Raw genomic sequence first — 19,711 nt, 5'->3', positions numbered from 1 at the left:
GAATTTAAAAGTGATTCTCTTTAAGAGGCAGTTCAACTCTGGGCCTATTGCTTTGAACAGTGATCCTTTAAAAGTGATCTACTAGTGTTAAAATATCATCCTGCAGACATACGTCAAATGCTCTAAATGGCAAAGACAAATAGGGCATTCAGCAGACAAGCAGCTTGAGGAAAAAAGCTGCTTCACCACTCTACCAGAAATTGGTAGTATTTTTAACCCCCATATCACTGTAGAGTGACCAAGCACATAACTCAGGAGAACACTGCCAGATGTAGCATGCAGGGAGTTAAGTCACTGTTAAAAACCACACTACAGTTTCACAGACTATTATGTTGGAAGCTGGGATATTCTTGTAGGTCCCCTTTCAAAAAAGGTGTCATGAAGAATGAAGAAATTCTCTAGAAATTAGAACCCACATCAGACTGTCTGCATCTCCTGCTCACACACATTTATGGACAACACAACCTTGTCTGCACTAGGAGAGTCATCTGTGGCTGCTGAAGGAGTGCAGCACTCCCTGCTGAAAAGGGTGGGAGAAAGTGTCTTAGCTGGCTCCATAGCAACAGGCAAGAATACCAGGCAGCGAGTAGCCCATTCACTGGATGGTACCATGAGGAACTTTTTCCTTTAAACATTAAAACTACAGATTGCCAAAAATAGCAGTCCCAGCTATACTGTCAAGGGGTAATACAGCCAAAGCCAGTCAATTTGGATACGGGTGTCAAAGTTCACATGCTTATTTGTAGAATTAACCTTTTGGGGCCCAAGTACAACACAGGCTGAGAAAGAAAAACAAACAGCCGAGTTAATATTTTGACACAGATGCTGTACAGGGGGCATAGGAATAGGGGAGAAGGGGAAGAATAAAGGCTTGTGTAAAACCACTACTCCTAAGCTATGTCTGAAATGATGGCATTATAGAGCATTAAACGAACAATAGACAAACACACACAAAAAAAAGTTTCATGTTTTCCAGGAGTCTGGATCCCCCCCACCAAGTAAATGTTAAAAAATATTTACCTCAGCCTCTGCTATTAGCTGCATTTTCTTTGTTATCCCATGGTCGACATCAACCCAACCTAAAGGAGGAAAAGCAAATATTTAACAGTTATGTTTTCAATAGATATGACATGGTCAACACACATGCTCAGAAGCACGAAGAGAAAAGGAGGAACAGCATACCCAGCTCATAGAAACTGGATTTACCATTAACTTTGTCTCTGATAAGCCAAAGGCCCCGTTAAGCTCAGGACTGACTAAACTGTAGGAAGTTTAGAAGCCAAGAAGGAGCATTTTGGTGTTTTATGTGGATGGTGATTTTATTAAACACAGCTGCTGAAACCCAAGCACCCAGTAACTTCACAAGTGTCAAGTCTTCTCCCTCCATCCCAAACATCAAATATTTTTAAGGTTTCACCAGGAGCCAAATTTTTGATACAAGCAAGAGGATAAATGCACATACACTTGTCAGAGTTAACCCCATGAGTTTAAATTAGTCAGGTGACAAACCAGCTGCATCTTCATGTTAATAGGTGCTAGATTTGGGCAACTTACTTTTGCCCATTGCTAACCATAACCTAGAGTCATCTTCAGTATGTCATTTTATTTGTATTATCATTAGGGCTACGAATCAGTGACTTCCACAGACCTCTGTGACTTGAGCTCATGGCACCTGGGAGCTGCAGGGTCTCCCCACAGCCCATGATGGCTGGGAACTGTGGGGGCCCCCAAACTCTGAGATGTCACGGGGGTGCCCTGGGAGCTCCCAGGCACCACGGGTGGCAGGGATGTCCCAAGCTGGCAGAGGGGGTCTGAGCTGGGGGCCCCAGGGTAGTGTACGGATCCCAGAGCTCCCTGTTTTGTCATGCATATTTTTAATAAAAGTCATGGATAGGTCACGGGCAAAAAAGAAAAATTCACAGAAGCCCATGACCTGTCTGTGACTTTTACTAAAAATGTCTGAGACAAAATCTTAGCCTTAATTATCACAGCACCTAGGAGCCCCAATTGTGGGCCAGGACCCCACTGTTGTAGCTGCTATGCCCACATGGAACAAAAAGAAGGCTCCTGTGGCAAAGAGATAACATCTAAGTAACAAGTCATACTGACTGCAAGAAACAATGGACTGAGCTTGCGCCACAACAAGATGACCAGATCCCAGCAGATCTTGGTAACAAGAAAGTGAAAAGGACAAAAATCGACAGATTCCCTGCAGAAGGGCAGTTTGGAAATACAATCTGGTAGGAAAAAATACACCAAGATGCCTATACATATTTACGACAAGCTGAGGCAAAGATACAGCACTCAAAGAGCCATACACCATTTAATGTTTACCACTATGCTTAAAGGACAGAGTTCAAATGTTATCCATATTTATAACCACCCTTTGGAAGTTTGAATCTGAAGCATATTATCTTACTAGAAATCTTCCCCTCTATCATGTACGCACACAGGTATATTACTATAGGGTTGCACACAAAGAACAGTGTTGACTTATATCCTTGTTCTCCTATGAGAACTGTAGCAGTTCATTACAAATGGAAATTTAAATATTTAGAGTATTATATTATAATACGTTGGAGCAAAACAGATGGGAGGTGTTGTTCTGGCATTTACATAATGGAATAACCAAGGCCTTGCTATGCAAGAGTTGTGTTTCCTGTTAGGCACAGTGCCCGTTTCTGGTTATCACTCACTAAGGAACACAATATCCCAACAGTTGGATTGGGAGTAAGGACGCTAAATGGTAAAGGATGGGAACAACTGATAACATTTTGGCTTTTGGAACGTTTTTTGTTTGCAACTACATAAGTCTTGCCAAGGTCCCTAAACTTGGCCAACCCTGAAACAGTGATAAACAACCTTTAGAAGGCCACATGTGTCTGTGTGGGCCTTTTCTGTAGTTTTCTCATCCTAATCTTGCAACTAATTCAGAATGCCTAGGTAGAAATGGAATAGTAGTGCACTAGCAGCACACAACCCTCCAAACAATGAGGCCTTTACAAGTAAAAAGCACTTCGCAAGTTTCTTATTAAGCAAAGGATTCTTAGCAAACAGGTTTAAAGACTTCAGTAGAAACAAATCTTGAACCACCTCCCCCCCAAAAAATCCACAGTTAAACAAGTATATAGAAAAATAAATATTGGCCTAATAGTGTATCTTGCTAAGGGGAGGCCAATTTATAACCAACCCATTTAAAAAAATCATCTCTTTGGTGCCTGAATTTGTGACTTTCACATTCACTTTAATGCTGGTCATCCTGTATTTAAAGCCTTGCCGCTTACATGAAGAACTTAACACCAGAAACTTGTTACACCCAATACAATAGGCATCCAGAAACAGCAGCATACGAAGAGAACTGAAGAAACAATAAGAGATAGTGGCTCATCAATTATGCTTGGGAGAACTTTTTATAGTTGTAACAGGAGTGCAGACGTATACTGTGTTGTAATACAACTTTTTCCCATTGTTGTTTGTAGTGTTGTTGTATCTGTGTTGGTCCCAGGATATTAGAGGACAAGGTGGATGAGGTAATAGCTTTTATTGGACCAACTTCTGTTGGTGAGAGAGGAAAGCTCTTCTTCAGGTCTGGGAAAGATACTAAAAGCATCACAGCTAAATAAGATGGAATAGATTGTTCAGTATAAGTAATTCCACATATTGTGAGACACCATTCAAGGTGTGGGGCGGGGGGGGGGTTCATGGGTTTCAGATTATTGTAATAAGCCATAAATCCAGCATATTTAGTAAAACCATCATTTTCAATGTCTAGCTAAGTTATGAATTTAAGCTCCCAACTCATCTTTTGAAAGTGTTGTGCAGGTTTCCTTTGAGGACGAGGACAGAGGTAAGATTGTTTTGTGAAAAATGTTTGTCCACGGGTGATTAAAAAAAACAAAAAACACCATATCATTTTTCCCTGGGAGTTCTTTCAAGAGTGTAGGGACTGTCTGATTTCCACCCACATAGTGTTACTAGGGTATTTAGTGCTCTGGATGAGGTATACCACACTTTGTGATGGATATGTGTAGGACCGGTAGATCTTGGAAGCTGTGTTGTGGGGGGTATTGATCATCGTAGCAGTGGAGATATGTCTGCAGGTTTTGCATCTGTTGTTATGGCAGAGTCTTTTTCCATTTACAATTGTTTATAAGACATGACAGTACCCTTTGACTAAAAGGGGTTTTAGTTTCAAACAGATGTACATAATAGCATTGCAGTAAAGCATAACTTATTACCAGATTCACAGAATAAAAATTTCTCTGTTGTATGGTCAAAAGAAAGTTTATCTTTTTATGATCTTTACAAAAATGGGAAACTGCTAGAACACCTAACCAAGTCCACACCCTATCAATCTACACTATTCCATTCAAATTATTTGAATACATAACCCTATGCAGAACACTGTATTTTTTCAACTTATTAAAAAAGCAAATGCTTTAATGATGGGTAGTAGTTTTGACATTCATATTAAATAAGAGGCGGTTAAGAAAAATTAATCTAGAACAAGTTCCTCATTTGAGGGGACTGCAACTCTAGCACTATAATAAAGTTAAAGAAAGGTTTTTAGTTCTTCATTTTGAATTTTAAGTGAAGTGAATTTGGTTATCTTGAAAATGAGAGTTGATAGTACTGGCTAGAGCCTCATATCAAGAGCAGTCACCATGTAAACACTCACAACAAATCTGTTTATAACATGGCTGATATCTGAATCCTTAGCCTAGTGAACAATCAACAGATGGCACCTGTTTATTTGGTGGCCTTGTGATGTGAACCAGGACATTCAGTAGGGATGACTAACACCACAGAATGCATTTGCACCACTGTCAAGCTCACGAACGTGGGTGCCAACCTCAGAACAGACTATTACAAACCAGGGCACAAACCCCCAATTGGTTGTGTGTTCTATGATTAGATTTCACCAACAAAGTAGCAAGTGTGAACTCCTCAAGCACTATAACAGCCTTGAGATGGAGTCACAGACAGTCTCCTTAGGCACTCCAGTCTATCTTGCCACACAGGCATGCCTGCCTTTCTGGTAGATGGTCCCTTACACCAAAAATTGCAACAATATTCAGGTTACTCCCAGTCCCAAAGGACCAGTTACTTACCCCAGGTCAAATGTACCTTAGATCTCTCACTGAAGACAACACTTGTAGCCAGTCCTATATTAAACTAAAAGTTTATTAACTAGGAAAAATAAAAGTTATTTACAAGGTTAAAGCAAGTAAACACACAAATGAGTTACAGTCTTCGGCTTCAAAAAATAACAAGCTGCTGTAATGTACAACCTCCATAGGTCCTTTAGGGGTAAGCTAAGCTAAGCAGCTTGGGGATCCCTTGCTTATTTTTAGAAATATTGCCCTCTCCAAATTCAAAGCACCATAATGATACAGAACCTCCGGCTCTGAGATTTTATTCCCTTCCCCTGGAGTTCAAACTGTGATGGGACGAGGGTTTGTGCACATCCTCTCTTCATTTGTGTGATGGGGAGCAAAGTCCCCTATCCACTGATGTTCCACAATGGTTTGTCTGGTGTCTATAGGCCTTCCTTTGCTGGGCAGAATACATCTCTTGTGGTCAGGGCCGGCTCCAGCTTTTTTGCCGCCCCAAGCGGCGAAGCAATAAATAAATAAATAAATAAATAAAATAAAGCCGCGATCGGCGGCACTTCGGCAGCAGCTCTACTGTGCCGCTTCATTCTTCGGTGGCAATTCGGCGGCCGGTCCTTCCCTCCGAGAGGGAGTGAGGGACCCACCACTGAATTGCCGCCGAAGACCCGAACGTGCCACCCCTTTCCATTGGCCGCCCCAAGCAACAGCTTCCCTTGCTGGTGCCTGGAGCCGGCCCTGCTTGTGGTGAACTAGTATTTCACACTCAATAATGCTTGTCTCCTGACTCTGAGGGTTTCCAGTTTCATAGCAAACACTTAAATATTACCTTATAACATGATTTAGACATTATAAGTGAGATTAATGGATGCAGCAACTCACAAGCATTTCATAAAGTCCAAACACTAAACCCATCTCTATAAATCTAATACCAATACTAACATGCAGGTGAGACAGACAGGTGTCCAACTATGCATTTGTCAGTGTTCAGTGAGGTTTAGGGGCCTTGGCATGAGCTGGCACCTGGTCGGCCAGTGCCACAACCACTACTTGCTTTTACTGAAAATATGTCAAGATCAACTTGCTCAAAGTTACCAAAAATAGAGATTTTCTGATTGCTAGGCAACTTCCCCACTTCTACAACATAAGACTTAGCCCAGCATTTAAGATTATTGCATTATTAAATGTAGGCAATTCTGATTTCAGAGATAATTTGACTAAGATTCAGAGGAGAGAAGAGTAAATAGATGTTTGTAGCCAAAAAGCCCATTCTCTCCCTTATCTCTCGCAACCTATTATACATTAGTCTGAAATTGACCAAGAGCACACAAGGAAAAAAATTGAGACGTTTACTATTAAATCACAGCTTTGAATTTAGCATACATTTTACTGTTCGATCATTTAATTAGAAACTTCAAATATTACAACTAGTCAAAAAAAGATTTTTTTTCTGTGAAAAGTTTATCCTTTTTGGTGAATGATTTTGAAAGTTGTTCAACCAGCTCTATTAACCAAGGGGGAATTATACTAAACTGACACCAAAGGAGAACTGTTAAGAATAATGAGTGGGAGGGAAAGGAGGGGAAGTGAGTTTGATATAATAGTGGTTAACAACGTGACCATCAGCATACAAAATGTGGATTATAACAGGAGAGATCAACAAACCCAAGACTCATCAAGAAAGAGGGACCCACAGACTCTGGGCCGGAAACAGAGAAACCGTCTTAACAGAATCTAAATATCCAAAACAGTCATTTTCACTGTTATCTCATGTTAGAGTATGTACATTGACTACAAAAACGTGAATGTACTAAAAAGTTAAAACAAAAAAGTAGAATAGCTAAATTGTGATTTGCCCTGGAAATCCAATCTCTTAAAACAAAAACAAACAAAACTACACAAAGAACTCAGTCCCCTGATTAACACTGCTCAAAAAACTTATAAAAGTGAGTCAACATACAAATACCTGTCTGTACAGAAAAAGGGGACAATTCATTTATTTTCTGTTACATAAATTGTTGCTTACTCACAAGGAACATTTGACTGGAGGAGGAACCCTCACATGATGATCAGTCTGAAGTGAGGAAAGGATGTCTGAGTAGGGGTCATAAAATTGATTTAACATGGGCCTCTCTTTGGAACTGAAATTTAAGATCTACACACAAGGGAAGTCATACTTAAATGACTTACAGGTTGCAACATCTTCTCATTGCAAAACTGTAAACTATGTTAGCATAGCAGAAATTAAGAACGCCTAGATACTGACTTTTAAAATAGGGTAGGGTGCTAATTAAAGGGGAAACAACCTAATTAATGAGACTAGCAAACAAACTTGCAGGATCTTCTTTGAGAGACAAAATAAATATGATAGTTCCATTAAAAGGTTTAAAGTGGGCTTATATTTTGTAAAGCACCTTTAAAAATGGTATTTAAGAGTGCCATCTCTGTGTAAACAACTCTCCATCTGAAAATTAAACTTGGCTCTTTTCTTCTTGTTCAACACCTGAGCTGGTGAAAAAAAAATTGGATTTCACAAGAATAGGAAAGTTTTTTAAAAAATTGTGTAACCTGTTTCTGTAATGGGAATCTACCAAAAGTGTTCGTAATATGCAAGACTCTAGTTCAGAAGCTCTCAACCTTTCCAGACTCCTGAAAGGGGTATAATAGTCTGATTTGTCTTGCGTACCCCCAAGTTTCACCTCACTTAAAAACTACTTGCTTACAAAATCAGACATAAAAATACCGAAGTGTCACAGCACACTATTATTGAAAAATTGCTTACTTTCTCATATTTACCATACAATTATAAAATAAATCAACTGGAATATTAACACTGTACTTACATTTCAGCGTATAGTATATAGAGCAGTATAAACAAGTCATTGTCTGTATGAAATTTTAGTTTGTACTGACTTCACTAGTGCTTTTTATGTAGCCTGTTGTAAAACTAGGCAAATATCTAGATGAGTTGATGTACTCCCTAGAAGACCCCTGCATATCCCCAGGGGTACATGTACCCCAGGTTGAGAACCACTGCTCTAGCTAGCCCAAATGTGTTGGCTCTGCAATATTAACAAGGCTTCTCAAAAAGCAGTAAATATTTTTTAACCACTCAAGTCAGTAATTATGAATGAGTCCATAAAAGGAACAGATCAGTTGAGTAAAGAGGTGGCCTTTTTATATAGTTCTATTACAGACTAGAACCACACTAAAATCCATCGGAGTTGCCTGAAGTTACATACTATAAAGTTAAGACTGGCACAAGACTGGAACATTTTTAATCATGATGCAGTGACCAGAAGCCACTGCATGTGATTGTCATTAAGTAGTAAGAATTCAACAAGATGTTACTGTTGGCCAAATAATTGCTCAAGATATGAATGACAGGACAAGATGCCCCTAACTGCAGAAAAACAGAGAGAAAGAAGCATGTCAAAGACAAACTTCTGAGGGTTTAAATGACCTAATATGGGAGATACCCTCACACTATACAAGGAAATCAAATAAAAGAACCACCCACGGGTAAAATGGATTTCTCCAACAAAGTGTCTGCAGTCAGGTTGCCACTCCTGGAATGCCACTTCTCTGAATAGGGCCTTCCGTTCAGAAGTCATACAATAGACTTACAAAACTTCAGTCTCATGTATTGCAAACCCCCAGGCATATGTCAAACAGCCTCCAACGACTACATAATGTGAAGATGCATAGAACCCATCATTACACACAGAGGACAGTGAGATAGCCATCTAAATGCACAATTCTAGCAGGTGTTTTATAGGTGCATGATGCAACGCACATGGCTAGAAACATTTAGTGCTTTAACTGGAAAAAATAATTCAAGAATAGCCCATGGGCTTTGGCATATACTTTGCACTTGTAAGACACCTTTCAGATCCTGGGTGAAAGCGCTTAACAAAATATTACACCTCACTACTGAGGCAGACAGACAAATTATCCTTATTTTACAAAGGGGGAAGACAGCTAGAGGTTAAATGATTTGTCTAAGGTCACACACCAAGTCAGTAGCAGAAGTCAGATGAGATCTTAGTCCCAATTCTCAGTCCTTTACGCCAACCACTAAATTGTTTACTGAGTTAAGCTAATTTTTACAGCGAGCCAATGCAGGCATGTTATGACTCCACAGTGACTAAATAACTCAGTTGATCTACCTAAAAGTACATGCAGGCCACAGAGGGCATGGTTCATTGAGCTGTTGTCCAAAAAGGAATTAAATTAAAACTTCCGACACTGCAGACAACACTCATGTGATCATTTCACTGGCAAGTTAGAAAGTGCCAGCATTATCTAGATTAAGGAGAAGCTTACCACTGTAGATGTCTTTTTCTGTCTTCCTCCACTAAACATCATTGATTTTGCCATAACAAGAGAAGCAGAGAAGGACAGATCCTAGAATAACTGGTGTTCTTAGGTTGGATCCTACCTGATCCCTGTGAGAAAGAGCAACTCTGCATTTGATTTCCACAGAGAATATAACATTGGTTGATCTTGCTGAAGCAAACTCCCAGAATATGGATCAACAAAAAACAGGATTCTGAGCAGGGTAGATTGATTTAAATTAGATTAATTAGCTAAGTCAGCAAGCCTTATTTAAAATATCAATTGTAATTTTCATTTATAAAGGCACTCATCACAAATGCAGTCTAGCTAGAGCAGAAATAAAGAGATTAGTAAAGCCACCCAAGAGTTAAGAATCAACTCTAGGCCATAGGTCACTTGTAGTTTTCCACTCTTTCTTTCTCCTAGATAATCTGGTGGTTGTTGTTTTTGTTTGTTTGTTTTAAATAAAATTTATTACTTCCTTCTAACTTCACTTTTTGTCCCACCCCTTTTCTGTTAATTTGGGAAAGCGAAACTGAAATATTGCCTATTCTGAAGCCTATAAGATCAATGATTTTCTCTGATAATAAATTCCAAAGTCCCGTCTCCTCTTGCAGAGAAAGCCCAACTCCCACTCAAGGATTTCACCCACAAGGATGACAGCTCCAAAGTGCCTGAGGAACATGTATACTTGCAAGATATAGTTGTCAAGGAAAAAGGCACTCGCTGAGATGCCGACAAACAGCTGCAGAGGGAATTAAAAATGAGAACATTAGCTTTTAACTTAATTTTATAAGAAGCCACAATAATGAGACTAGCAGTACTAGTTCTTGGTGGCCGGTGTTGCCAAAACAAGCTGACTACTTCATTCTGGCTAAAATAACACTCATGCCTTGATAAAGCAAGTTGCAGTAATCCAGCCTAGAAGCCATGACAGAGTGGATGACTGTGGCCAAATCATCCAACAGAATGAGATATAGTCCTCTAACTAGACTCTGGTGGAAGGTTGCATCTTTCACAGCAACAGCTATCTGAACACTCCAGCAGCAGCAAGCAGTTGAAGAGGACCTCAAAGCTGCAGACTACTGATGATTATTATCTGAGGACTGATTCCCTCCAACAGCATGAGACAGCCATCCTATTAGTGGTTCCATTGGTGCTTTCATTGTTTGGTCTTCCAATAACACTGGTCTACAATTTTTGAGAAGTCGTCTGCTTCAGAGATAAAATGTGCTATTTATTATGTATTTTGATGTGCTGAATTCAAATATGACAATTAAAACAACTGATTGGCTACTGTTTCTAAGATATTTAAGTTTTTACATTTTATGTCTATGTATATTGTGTAGATAGAGTTTTAATCATAAATTGTAAACCTAGGTCTTTTCATGTGTTTATGGTTGCTTTACATGATAATATTTCACCTGTCCTGTTTATGTAACACTTTAAAAATCAGCAAAAGGGTTATATAAATAAAATTTATTATGAAACAAAAGGCAAAAAACTATTCTGTACATAGTTTAGTCCTATTCAGTGTCTACTCGGCGCTTCTTGGCTTGTCTCTTATATTCATTCAATGGAGCATCTTTTGTCACTGTCCAGCAATAGTCTGCAAGCATTGATAGGCTCCATTTGCCCTGATAGCGTTTCTCCATTGTTGCAATGCCCTGGTGAAATCGCTCGCCGTGCTCGTCGCTCACTGCTCCACAGTTCGGTGGAAAAAAATCTAGATGAGAGTGCAAAAAATGTATCTTTAGTGACATGTTGCAACCAAGGCTTTTGTATGCCTTGAGAAGGTTTTCCACCAACAACCTGTAGTTGTCTGCCTTGTTGTTTCCGAGAAAATTTATTGCCACTAACTGGAAGGCTTTCCATGCCGTCTTTTCCTTGCCACGCAGTGCATGGTCAAATGCATCATCTCGAAGAAGTTCACGAATCTGAGGACCAACAAAGACACCTTCCTTTATCTTAGCTTCACTTAACCTTGGAAATTTTCCACGGAGGTACTTGAAAGCTGCTTGTGTTTTGTCAATGGCCTTGACAAAGTTCTTCATCAGACCCAGCTTGATGTGTAAGGGTGGTAACAAAATCTTCCTTGATTCAACAAGTGATGGATGCTGAACACTTTTCCTCCCAGGCTCCAATGACTGTCGGAGTGGCCAATCTTTCTTGATGTAGTGGGAATCTCTTGCACGACTATCCCATTCGCAGAGAAAACAGCAGTACTTTGTTTATCCAGTCTGCAGACCAAGCAAGAGAGCAACAACCTTCAAATCGCCACAAAGCTGCCACTGATGTTGGTCATAGTTTATGCACCTCAAAAGTTGTTTCATGTTGTCATAGGTTTCCTTCATATGGACTGCATGACCAACTGGAATTGATGGCAAAACATTGCCATTATGCAGTAAAACAGCTTTAAGACTCGTCTTCGATGAATCAATGAACAGTCTCCACTCATCTGGATCATGAACGATGTTGAGGGCTGCCATCACACCATCGATGTTGTTGCAGGCTACAAGATCACCTTCCATGAAGAAGAATGGGACAGGATCCTTTTGACGGTCACGGAACATGGAAACCCTAACATCACCTGCCAGGAGATTCCACTGCTGTAGTCTGGAGCCCAACAGCTCTGCCTTACTCTTGGGTAGTTCCAAATCCCTGACAAGGTCATTCAGTTCACCTTGTGTTATGAGGTGTGGTTCAGAGGAGGAGGATGGGAGAAAATGTGGGTCCTGTGACATTGATGGTTCAGGACCAGAAGTTTCATCCTCTTCCTCGTCTGACTCAAGTGAGAATGATTCTGGTGCATCAGGAACCGGCAGTCCTTCTCCGTGGGGTACTGGGCGTATAGCTGATGGAATGTTTGGATAATGCACAGTCCACTTTTTCTTCTTTGACACACCTTTCCCAACTGGAGGCACCATGCAGAAGTAACAATTGCTGGTATGATCTGTTGGCTCTCTCCAAATCATTGGCACTGCAAAAGGCATAGATTTCCTTTTCCTGTTCAACCACTGGCGAAGATTTGTTGCACAAGTCTTGCAGCATATGTGTGGGGCCCACCTCTTGTCCTGATCTCCAATTTTGCAGCCAAAATAAAGGTGATAGGCTTTCTTAACCATAGTGGTTATACTGCGCTTTTGTGATGCAAAAGTCACTTCACCACAAACATAGCAGAAGTTATCTGCACTGTTCACACAAGTACGAGGCATCTCTGATCACTCTGGCTAAACAGAAATGTGTCCCTTTGCAAAATCAAACACTGACAAATAAGAGAGCACGACACTGTATGATTTCTAGAGCTGATATAGGGCAATTTGTTCAGCAGAGTGATGTAAGCTTCGTTATGATTGCATCATCCATGACTTCTAGGAATAACATGATGCAATTCATATCATGTATGACGCAATACCTGCTTCAGATTGCATCATTCATTGTTTTGCCTAAAAAGCAAGTACTGTCCAAACCCAGTCATAGATTTATTCATAGATCCAGTCAAAGATGTATTTTAGTCATTTCTGGTTTAAATTGAGATCCCTTCCCTTTATAACTCACTTAGGCCTGGTCTACACTAGGCTTTTATGTCGAATTTAGCGCCGTTATATCGAATTAACCCTGCACCCGTCCACACCACGAAGCCATTTAGTTCGACATAGAGCTCTCTTTAAATCGATTTCTGTAATCCTCCCCAACGAGAGGAGTAGCGCTAAATTCGAAATGGCCATATCGAATTAGGCTAGGTGTGGATGGAAATCGACGCTAATAGCTCCGGGAGCTATCCCACAGTGCACCACTCTGTTGACGCTCTGGACAGCAGTCCGAGCTCGGATGCTCTGACCAGCCACACCCCGGGAAAATTTGAATTCCTTTTCCTGTCTGGGCAGTTTGAAGCGCAGTTTCTGTTTGGACACCGTGGCGAGCTCAGCAGCAGTGGCAGCAGTGGCAACGATGCAGAGCTCTCCAGCAGAGATGGCCGTGCAATCCAATAGAAAGAGGGCCCCAGCATGGACGGATCGGGAAGTCTTGGATCTCATCGCTGTGTGGGGAGATGAGTCAGTGCTTTCCGAGCTGCGCTCCAAAAGACGGAATGCAAAGACCTATGAGAAGATCTCTAAAGCCATGGCAGAGAGAGGCTACAGCCGGGATGCAACGCAGTGCCGCGTGAAAATCAAGGAGCTGAGACAAGGCTACCAGAAGACCAAAGAGGCAAACGGACGCTCCGGATCCCAGCCCCACACATCCCGTTTCTACGAGGCACTGCATTCCATCCTAGGTGCGGCCGCCACCACTACCCCACCCCTGACCGTGGACTCTGAGGATGGGATATTGTCCGCGGCCGGTTCCTCAGCGGACGGGGAAGAGGAGGAAGGAGATGAGGAGGACGAAGCAGTAGACAGCGCTTACAACGCTGATTTGCCCGACAGCCAGGAGCTCTTCATCACCCTGACAGAGATCCCCTGCCAACCCTCCCCAGCCGTTACCCCAGACACAGATTCAGGGGAAGGATCAAGCAGTAAGTGTTTTAAATATCCAAACATTTATTTACAACATAACTGGCATATTTAAAATATTTACATGTTTTAAAGCACTTTAGCTACTGTTAACAGGAAAGTCAAACAAAAGGGGAATCAGTGCAAAGTGTGTCATGATTAGTCTGTCTTTGGGCGCCTCAATATATAGTCCGAACCATTTTCAAAAAATTGCACAATGTCCGCTTCATGATTATAGTGCCCAAAACCCTGCAGTCATTTGTCCCTCCAAGGGCACCTAAGCCAAGAACTGGTCAATGTAACCAGGGATAGAGGCGACATCCTCCGGGGAGAACTCCTCATACACCTCCTGCAGGTGTTTTTCCAGCCTCATCAGCAGGTTCCTGGGCAGGGAGAGCTTATTAGGCCCCCCGTGGTAGGACACGTTTCCCTGCCACAAGGCCAGCAGGTACTCCGGGATCATGGCCTTGCAGAGCAGCGCAGCAAATGGCCCCGGTTTCTGCAAGCTGTCACGAAGCATCCGCTCCTTCTGGCTCGCAGAGACCTTCAGGAGGGTGATGTCTGGCATGACTCCCTGCTGTGAATTAGGTAAGGGAAAGTTAGTATTGGGACTGCTTGCCCGTCCCTTTACAGAACTGCAACCGCCGGTTTACAGCCACGCGGTTTACAGCCGCGAGGGGCTGGGACAGGGGCAGAGTTCATGCTTGCAGGATTGCTGCCAGCAGAGACTCGCATTGCTTTCTATGCGAAAGGAGGCCAGTGCCACTCTTAAAGTTTTAAGCAGCCACAAGTCTACGGCTTACCATGTTTGCCATCTAGACAAAGTCCGGTGTCCTGCCCTGCTCCTCAGCTCGCCACAGCAAGACCGCAGGCACGGTAGGCGAGGGCCGAAAATTCGACCTTGTCCTCAGTGCGCGTGTGATAGGTGCTCTGCATGGTCTTGTTCACAGAGAAAGACTATGTTCTCTGTTCACAGATACATTGATCTGTCTCAGGAATTCACTCCCTTTTTCCAATTCCCACAGCCACATCTGCCCAGAGGCTAGCGCACATTAGGAGGAGGAAGAAGAGGACACGGGAAGACATGTTTGCTGAACTAATGGCATGCTCCCGAGCACAGGCAGCCCAGCAGACACAGTGGAGGGAGAACTTGTCCCAAATGCACCGGGCAAACATTGAACGGGAGGAGAGGTGGCGACAGGAGGACAGGCAGGCTACTCAAACGCTGCTTGGACTAATGAGGGAGCAAACGGACACGCTCCGCCGCCTTGTGGATGTTCTGCAGGACCGGAGGCAGGAGGAGAGAGCCCCGCTGCAGTCTCTCTGTAACTGCCCTGCCCCGCCACCAAGTCCCATACCCCCCTCACCCAAAGTCCAAACACGGAGGGGTAGAAGGGGCCGTGAAAAATTTCACTCCACCCCTGCGGACTGCTCTACCACTAGAAGGCTCTCATTCCCCAAAATTTGAAAAGTCCTTTCCTACCCGCCTCACACAAGACCCCGTCCAAGTTTCACCCCCCCGTTCCATGTGCGGTTGTTAATAAAGAATACGTTTCTGTTCATTTCTGTTTCCATCCTCTTCTTTTGGAGGGGAGTCTGTCTGAAGGGGGGGAAGGGGCTTGGTCATTGGACAGGACAGTCACCTTTAGCAGGGGGCAGGTGCAGCAGCAGGGCACATATACAGTGCAGTGACTAGTTATCCTGGTCAGTCTGGGAGGTGGTTTTCATGTTCTGTGTGGTGGGGGGGGTGGTGTTGCTCTGTGACTTGGTGGCGTGGGAGGGCAGTTACAGATCTTATGCAGCGGTCCTTACCCTGGATCACAGAGCCGCGCAGCAGGGGATCTGTAACCCTCCTCCCCCTGCAAGACAGTCACATAGCCGACACATACACGCAGTCCCGGCCAGGAGAGCTGGCAGGCTCCGTTGAAACAACCAGTCCACCACCGCGGAGCCTGTCATTCCTGGAGTTTAGAAGCATCATTTGCATCACAACACTAAACCCGCCCCCCGCCACAGTCTGCGTCCCAGGTTTAAAACATTCCAGCGAAAACAGTAATAAAGACAATGGTGTCCATTAACAAAACAGAACAGATTTTATTTTTTGGGAAGGGGGTGAAGGGGGTATGTGATTGCAGAGGATAGTCGACGGCAACTGGGTAAAGAAACGGGGGCAAGTTCTGCTTCTGTGTCCACAAACTTAAAAGTCACTGGGTACCCTGCTCAGCCTTGAAACTGGCTTTCAAAGCCTCCCGGATGCACAGCGCGTCCCGCTGGGCTCTTCTAATCGCCCGGCTGTCTGGCTGGGCGTAATCAGCAGCCAGGCTATTTGCCTCAACCTCCCACCCCGCCATAAAGGTCTCCCCCTTGCTCTCACACAGATTGTGGAGCACACAGCAAGCTGCAATAACGATGGGGATATTGGTTTCGCTGAGATCACAGCGAGTCAGTAAGCTTCTCCATCTCCCCTTGAGACGGCCAAAAGCACACTCCACCACCATTCTGCACTTGCTCAGCCGGTAGTTGAAGAGTTCTTTTTCAGTGTCCAGGGCGCCAGTATAGGGCTTCATGAGCCAGGGCATTAGCGGGTAGGCTGGGTCCCCGAGGATCACTGTAGGCATCTCCACATCCCCAACAGTTATCTTGTGGTCCGGGAAGTAAATACCTTCCTGCAGCCGTCTAAACAGACCAGAGTTCCTGAACACGCGAGCGTCATGAACCTTGCCCGGCCATCCGACGTAGATGTTTGTAAACCGTCCCCGATGGTCCACCAGTGCTTGCAGCACCATTGAAAAGTAGCCCTTTCGGTTGATGTACTGGCTGGCCTGGTGGCCCGGTCCCAGGATAGGGATGTGAGTCCCATCTATAGCCCCACCGCAGTTTGGGAATCCCATCGCGGCGAAGCCATCTATGATGGCCTGCGCGTTTCCCAGGGTCACTACCTTTGACAGCAGTACCTTGACGATTGCCTTGGCTACTTGCAGGACAACAACCCCCACGGTAGATTTGCCCATGCCAAAGTGGTTCGCGACTGACCGGTAGCTGTCCGGCGTTGCAAGCTTCCAGAGGGCTATGGCCACTCGCTTCTGGACAGTCAGGGCTGCTCGCATGCGGGTGTCCTTGCGCTTCAGGGCAGGGGACAGCAAGTCACAAAGTTCAAGGAAAGTCCCCTTCCGCATGCGAAAGTTTCGCAGCCACTGGGATTCATCCCAGACCTGAAGCACTATGCGGTCCCACCAGTCCGTGCTTGTTTCCCGGGCCCAGAATCGCCGTTCAACAAAATCCACATGCCCCATTGCCACCGTGATGTCCTGGGCGCTGGGGCTCGTGGTTTCTGACAGCTCTGTGCTACTCTCCGACTTCAGGCCCTCACGGCGGTGCCGTAGCCTCCTCGCCTGATTTCTCTGCATCTGCCTCTGGGAAAGGTGTATGATAAGCTGCGAGGCGTTGAGAACGGCCACAACTGCAGCGATGGTCGCAGCGGGATCCATGATCGCAGTGCTGTGGCGTCCGCGCTGTCACTGATCTAAAAGTGCGCGAACTGATTTCCCGCCGGCGCTTTCAGGGAGGGAGGGAGGGCGGTAGTGACTGACGGATGACGACAGTTACCCAAAAGCACCCTCGCCACATTTTTTTACCCAGAAGGCATTGGGGGCTCGACCCAGAATTCCAATGGGCAGCGGGGACTGCGGGAACTGTGGGATAGCTGCCCACAGTGCACTGCTTCCAATGTCGACGCTTTCCCTGGTAGTGTGGACTGACAAAGTCGAATTACTGTCCTTAGTGTGGACACACACGTTCGACTTTCTAATATCGATTGCACATATTCGATTTAACTAAAATCGAACTACTCTCGTAGTGTAGACATACCCTCATCCTCCGCCATTCCCAAGTCAAGGGTCGTATATACTGACCCAATAGCATATCTTGAAAACTAGAGCCAATCAACAATTTTAAGCATCATTTTCGTTCTCAGTGACCCAGAATTAGTAAAGTTTGACTACATTTATTTCAGAAGCATTTTGGCTGTAGAGCAGTGTAATGAATCCTATTCCTTGCTATTTATGCTTCACTTTTCCATTTTGCCCTTTGAAAACTTTTGAATTCCAGAGGTTCACTCCAACCCTCAAAACTCAGACAATACACTGCTTTAGCTAACTCAGATATTGGGCTATTCCTACCATCCTGCACAGGTAGAAGAAACCTTCAAACTCCACCATCAACCAGCCTCTCCTAAAGGATGGAATTAGGGGACGGTGACAGGGGAGTTCACACTGACTTCTGGGTAATTAATCTTATTTTGCCAGCCTGTGAATTCTTTTCCCTATTCCCCCACACATCAAGTGAGCTCCAGTGAAGTGCCTCCACTTGCACCAAAAATGAAGTGCAAACTCTGCAGAAGCCCCTTCATCAAGCCAATGAGAAAGTCTGAAAGGTATGGGAGAAGCTCATGATATATTATGAATATATGTCATGTCCAGCTATTTGTTATTGCATCATTTGCTATAGGACTACCAGGATTAATTCCAGCAGGAGTTACTTGACACTGTGTCCACAGGAAAGGTGACCACAGCACAGCCAGGAGTTCCTTAGCAGACACTCAGGACTATTAACTATGATATGCTGCGTCCCTGCCTCTGGTGGGCTGCACAAACCAATTTGACCAGGTTCAAGAGATACAGGGAAACAAAGAACATTTAGGACTGATAAAAGGTCTGCCCCCTAAAGATGGTGTGAAAGCAGACTGAACCGCAGTCCCCAAAAGTGCGGGTGTCTGGATAAGCCTCCCTAATCTTTACACAAGACAAACATGCATGTAGATTGCTTAACAACATGCATGTTTTAATAACCCTTTGCTCTTGTTCTGCTTTGTTCCTGCTATGAAATTGAAAAATATGTTGTTTTGAAAGGACTGTTTTGTGTCACCATATCCACACACTGGTCACAGCTACTGAAAGGAAGGCTCCAGCACAGTCAGCCCTGCTGAAGAATCACAGTAAGTACCCCAGGATCTAGTCTGAAAGTGGGAGAATTGTGGGATTCCTCCTTCAAAGAGGTGAAGGTACGAGGCCTGTCACCGAGAGGAGATGTCCCCAACCAGGCTAGAGTAGGGTGACCAGACGTCCCGATTTTATCGGGACCGTCCCGATATTTCCTTGTTTGTCCCGTGTCCCGACCAATGTGCGGTCGGGACACTGGACAAACAATGAAATGCTCCGGAGCCCAGAAGTGCTCGCCTCCCCCCCCCGCCCCGACTCCGCCCCCTCCTCCCCCCATTGGCTCCCTCCCCGAATCCCCGACTCTTCCCCAGGCTCACCATTCCTCCTCCCTCCACAAGCGCTGGAGGGAGGCCCCGGAGACGCAGGGGGAGCGCGGGGCCGGGGTGAGTGAGAGTCCGGCCTGGCCCCAGTGCAGGCAGGACTCAGTCGGGCGGTAGGGAGAGTAGGGGGGCGGCCCGCGGGGCCAGGCAGCGGCTGTTCTCCCCCCCCGGGCAGCGGGACTCGGGAGCAGCCGCTGCTGCAGCTCCCACTGCCGCGGGGGGAGGTAGCGGCCGATGGCCAAGCTCGGCGGCTGCGGCTCTGGTGCCCGGGCCTGAACCCCCCGAGCCTGGGCCTGCTGCGGGGACCCAGCAGCGCGCACGCTGCGCCCAGCCCCTGGCCAGTCGCGTCTGGGCTGCTGCCCAGCTGGTGCAATCCCGCGGCGGCCCCGGAGTGGGGGCAGCAGGCCCCAGCCCCCCATCCCGCTCGGGTCCCGCAGGGGAATGAACGGGCC

At 44.8% G+C, this 19,711-nt stretch overlaps 1 protein-coding gene across 2 annotated transcripts in view; it reads right to left on the bottom strand.

Moving 5' to 3' along the window:
* SOAT1 (sterol O-acyltransferase 1) overlaps positions 1–19,711 on the bottom strand; it is a 53,840-nt gene that overhangs the window by 29,338 nt on the left and 4,791 nt on the right. For both annotated transcript variants that reach the window (XM_026656128.2, XM_026656129.1), the window contains exon 3: positions 1,021–1,079. In XM_026656128.2, the coding sequence (XP_026511913.1) occupies positions 1,021–1,079 (59 nt within the window). The remainder of the gene's footprint in view (positions 1–1,020; positions 1,080–19,711) is intronic.

The sequence above is a fragment of the Terrapene carolina genome, unplaced genomic scaffold, assembly GCF_002925995.2.
Source record: "Terrapene carolina triunguis isolate 2854851 unplaced genomic scaffold, T_m_triunguis-2.0 Scaffold212, whole genome shotgun sequence".
Taxonomy (NCBI): domain Eukaryota; kingdom Metazoa; phylum Chordata; order Testudines; family Emydidae; genus Terrapene; species Terrapene triunguis.
The sequence above is the reverse complement of the archived record's forward strand: the minus strand, read 5'-3'. Positions and strand labels throughout refer to the sequence as shown.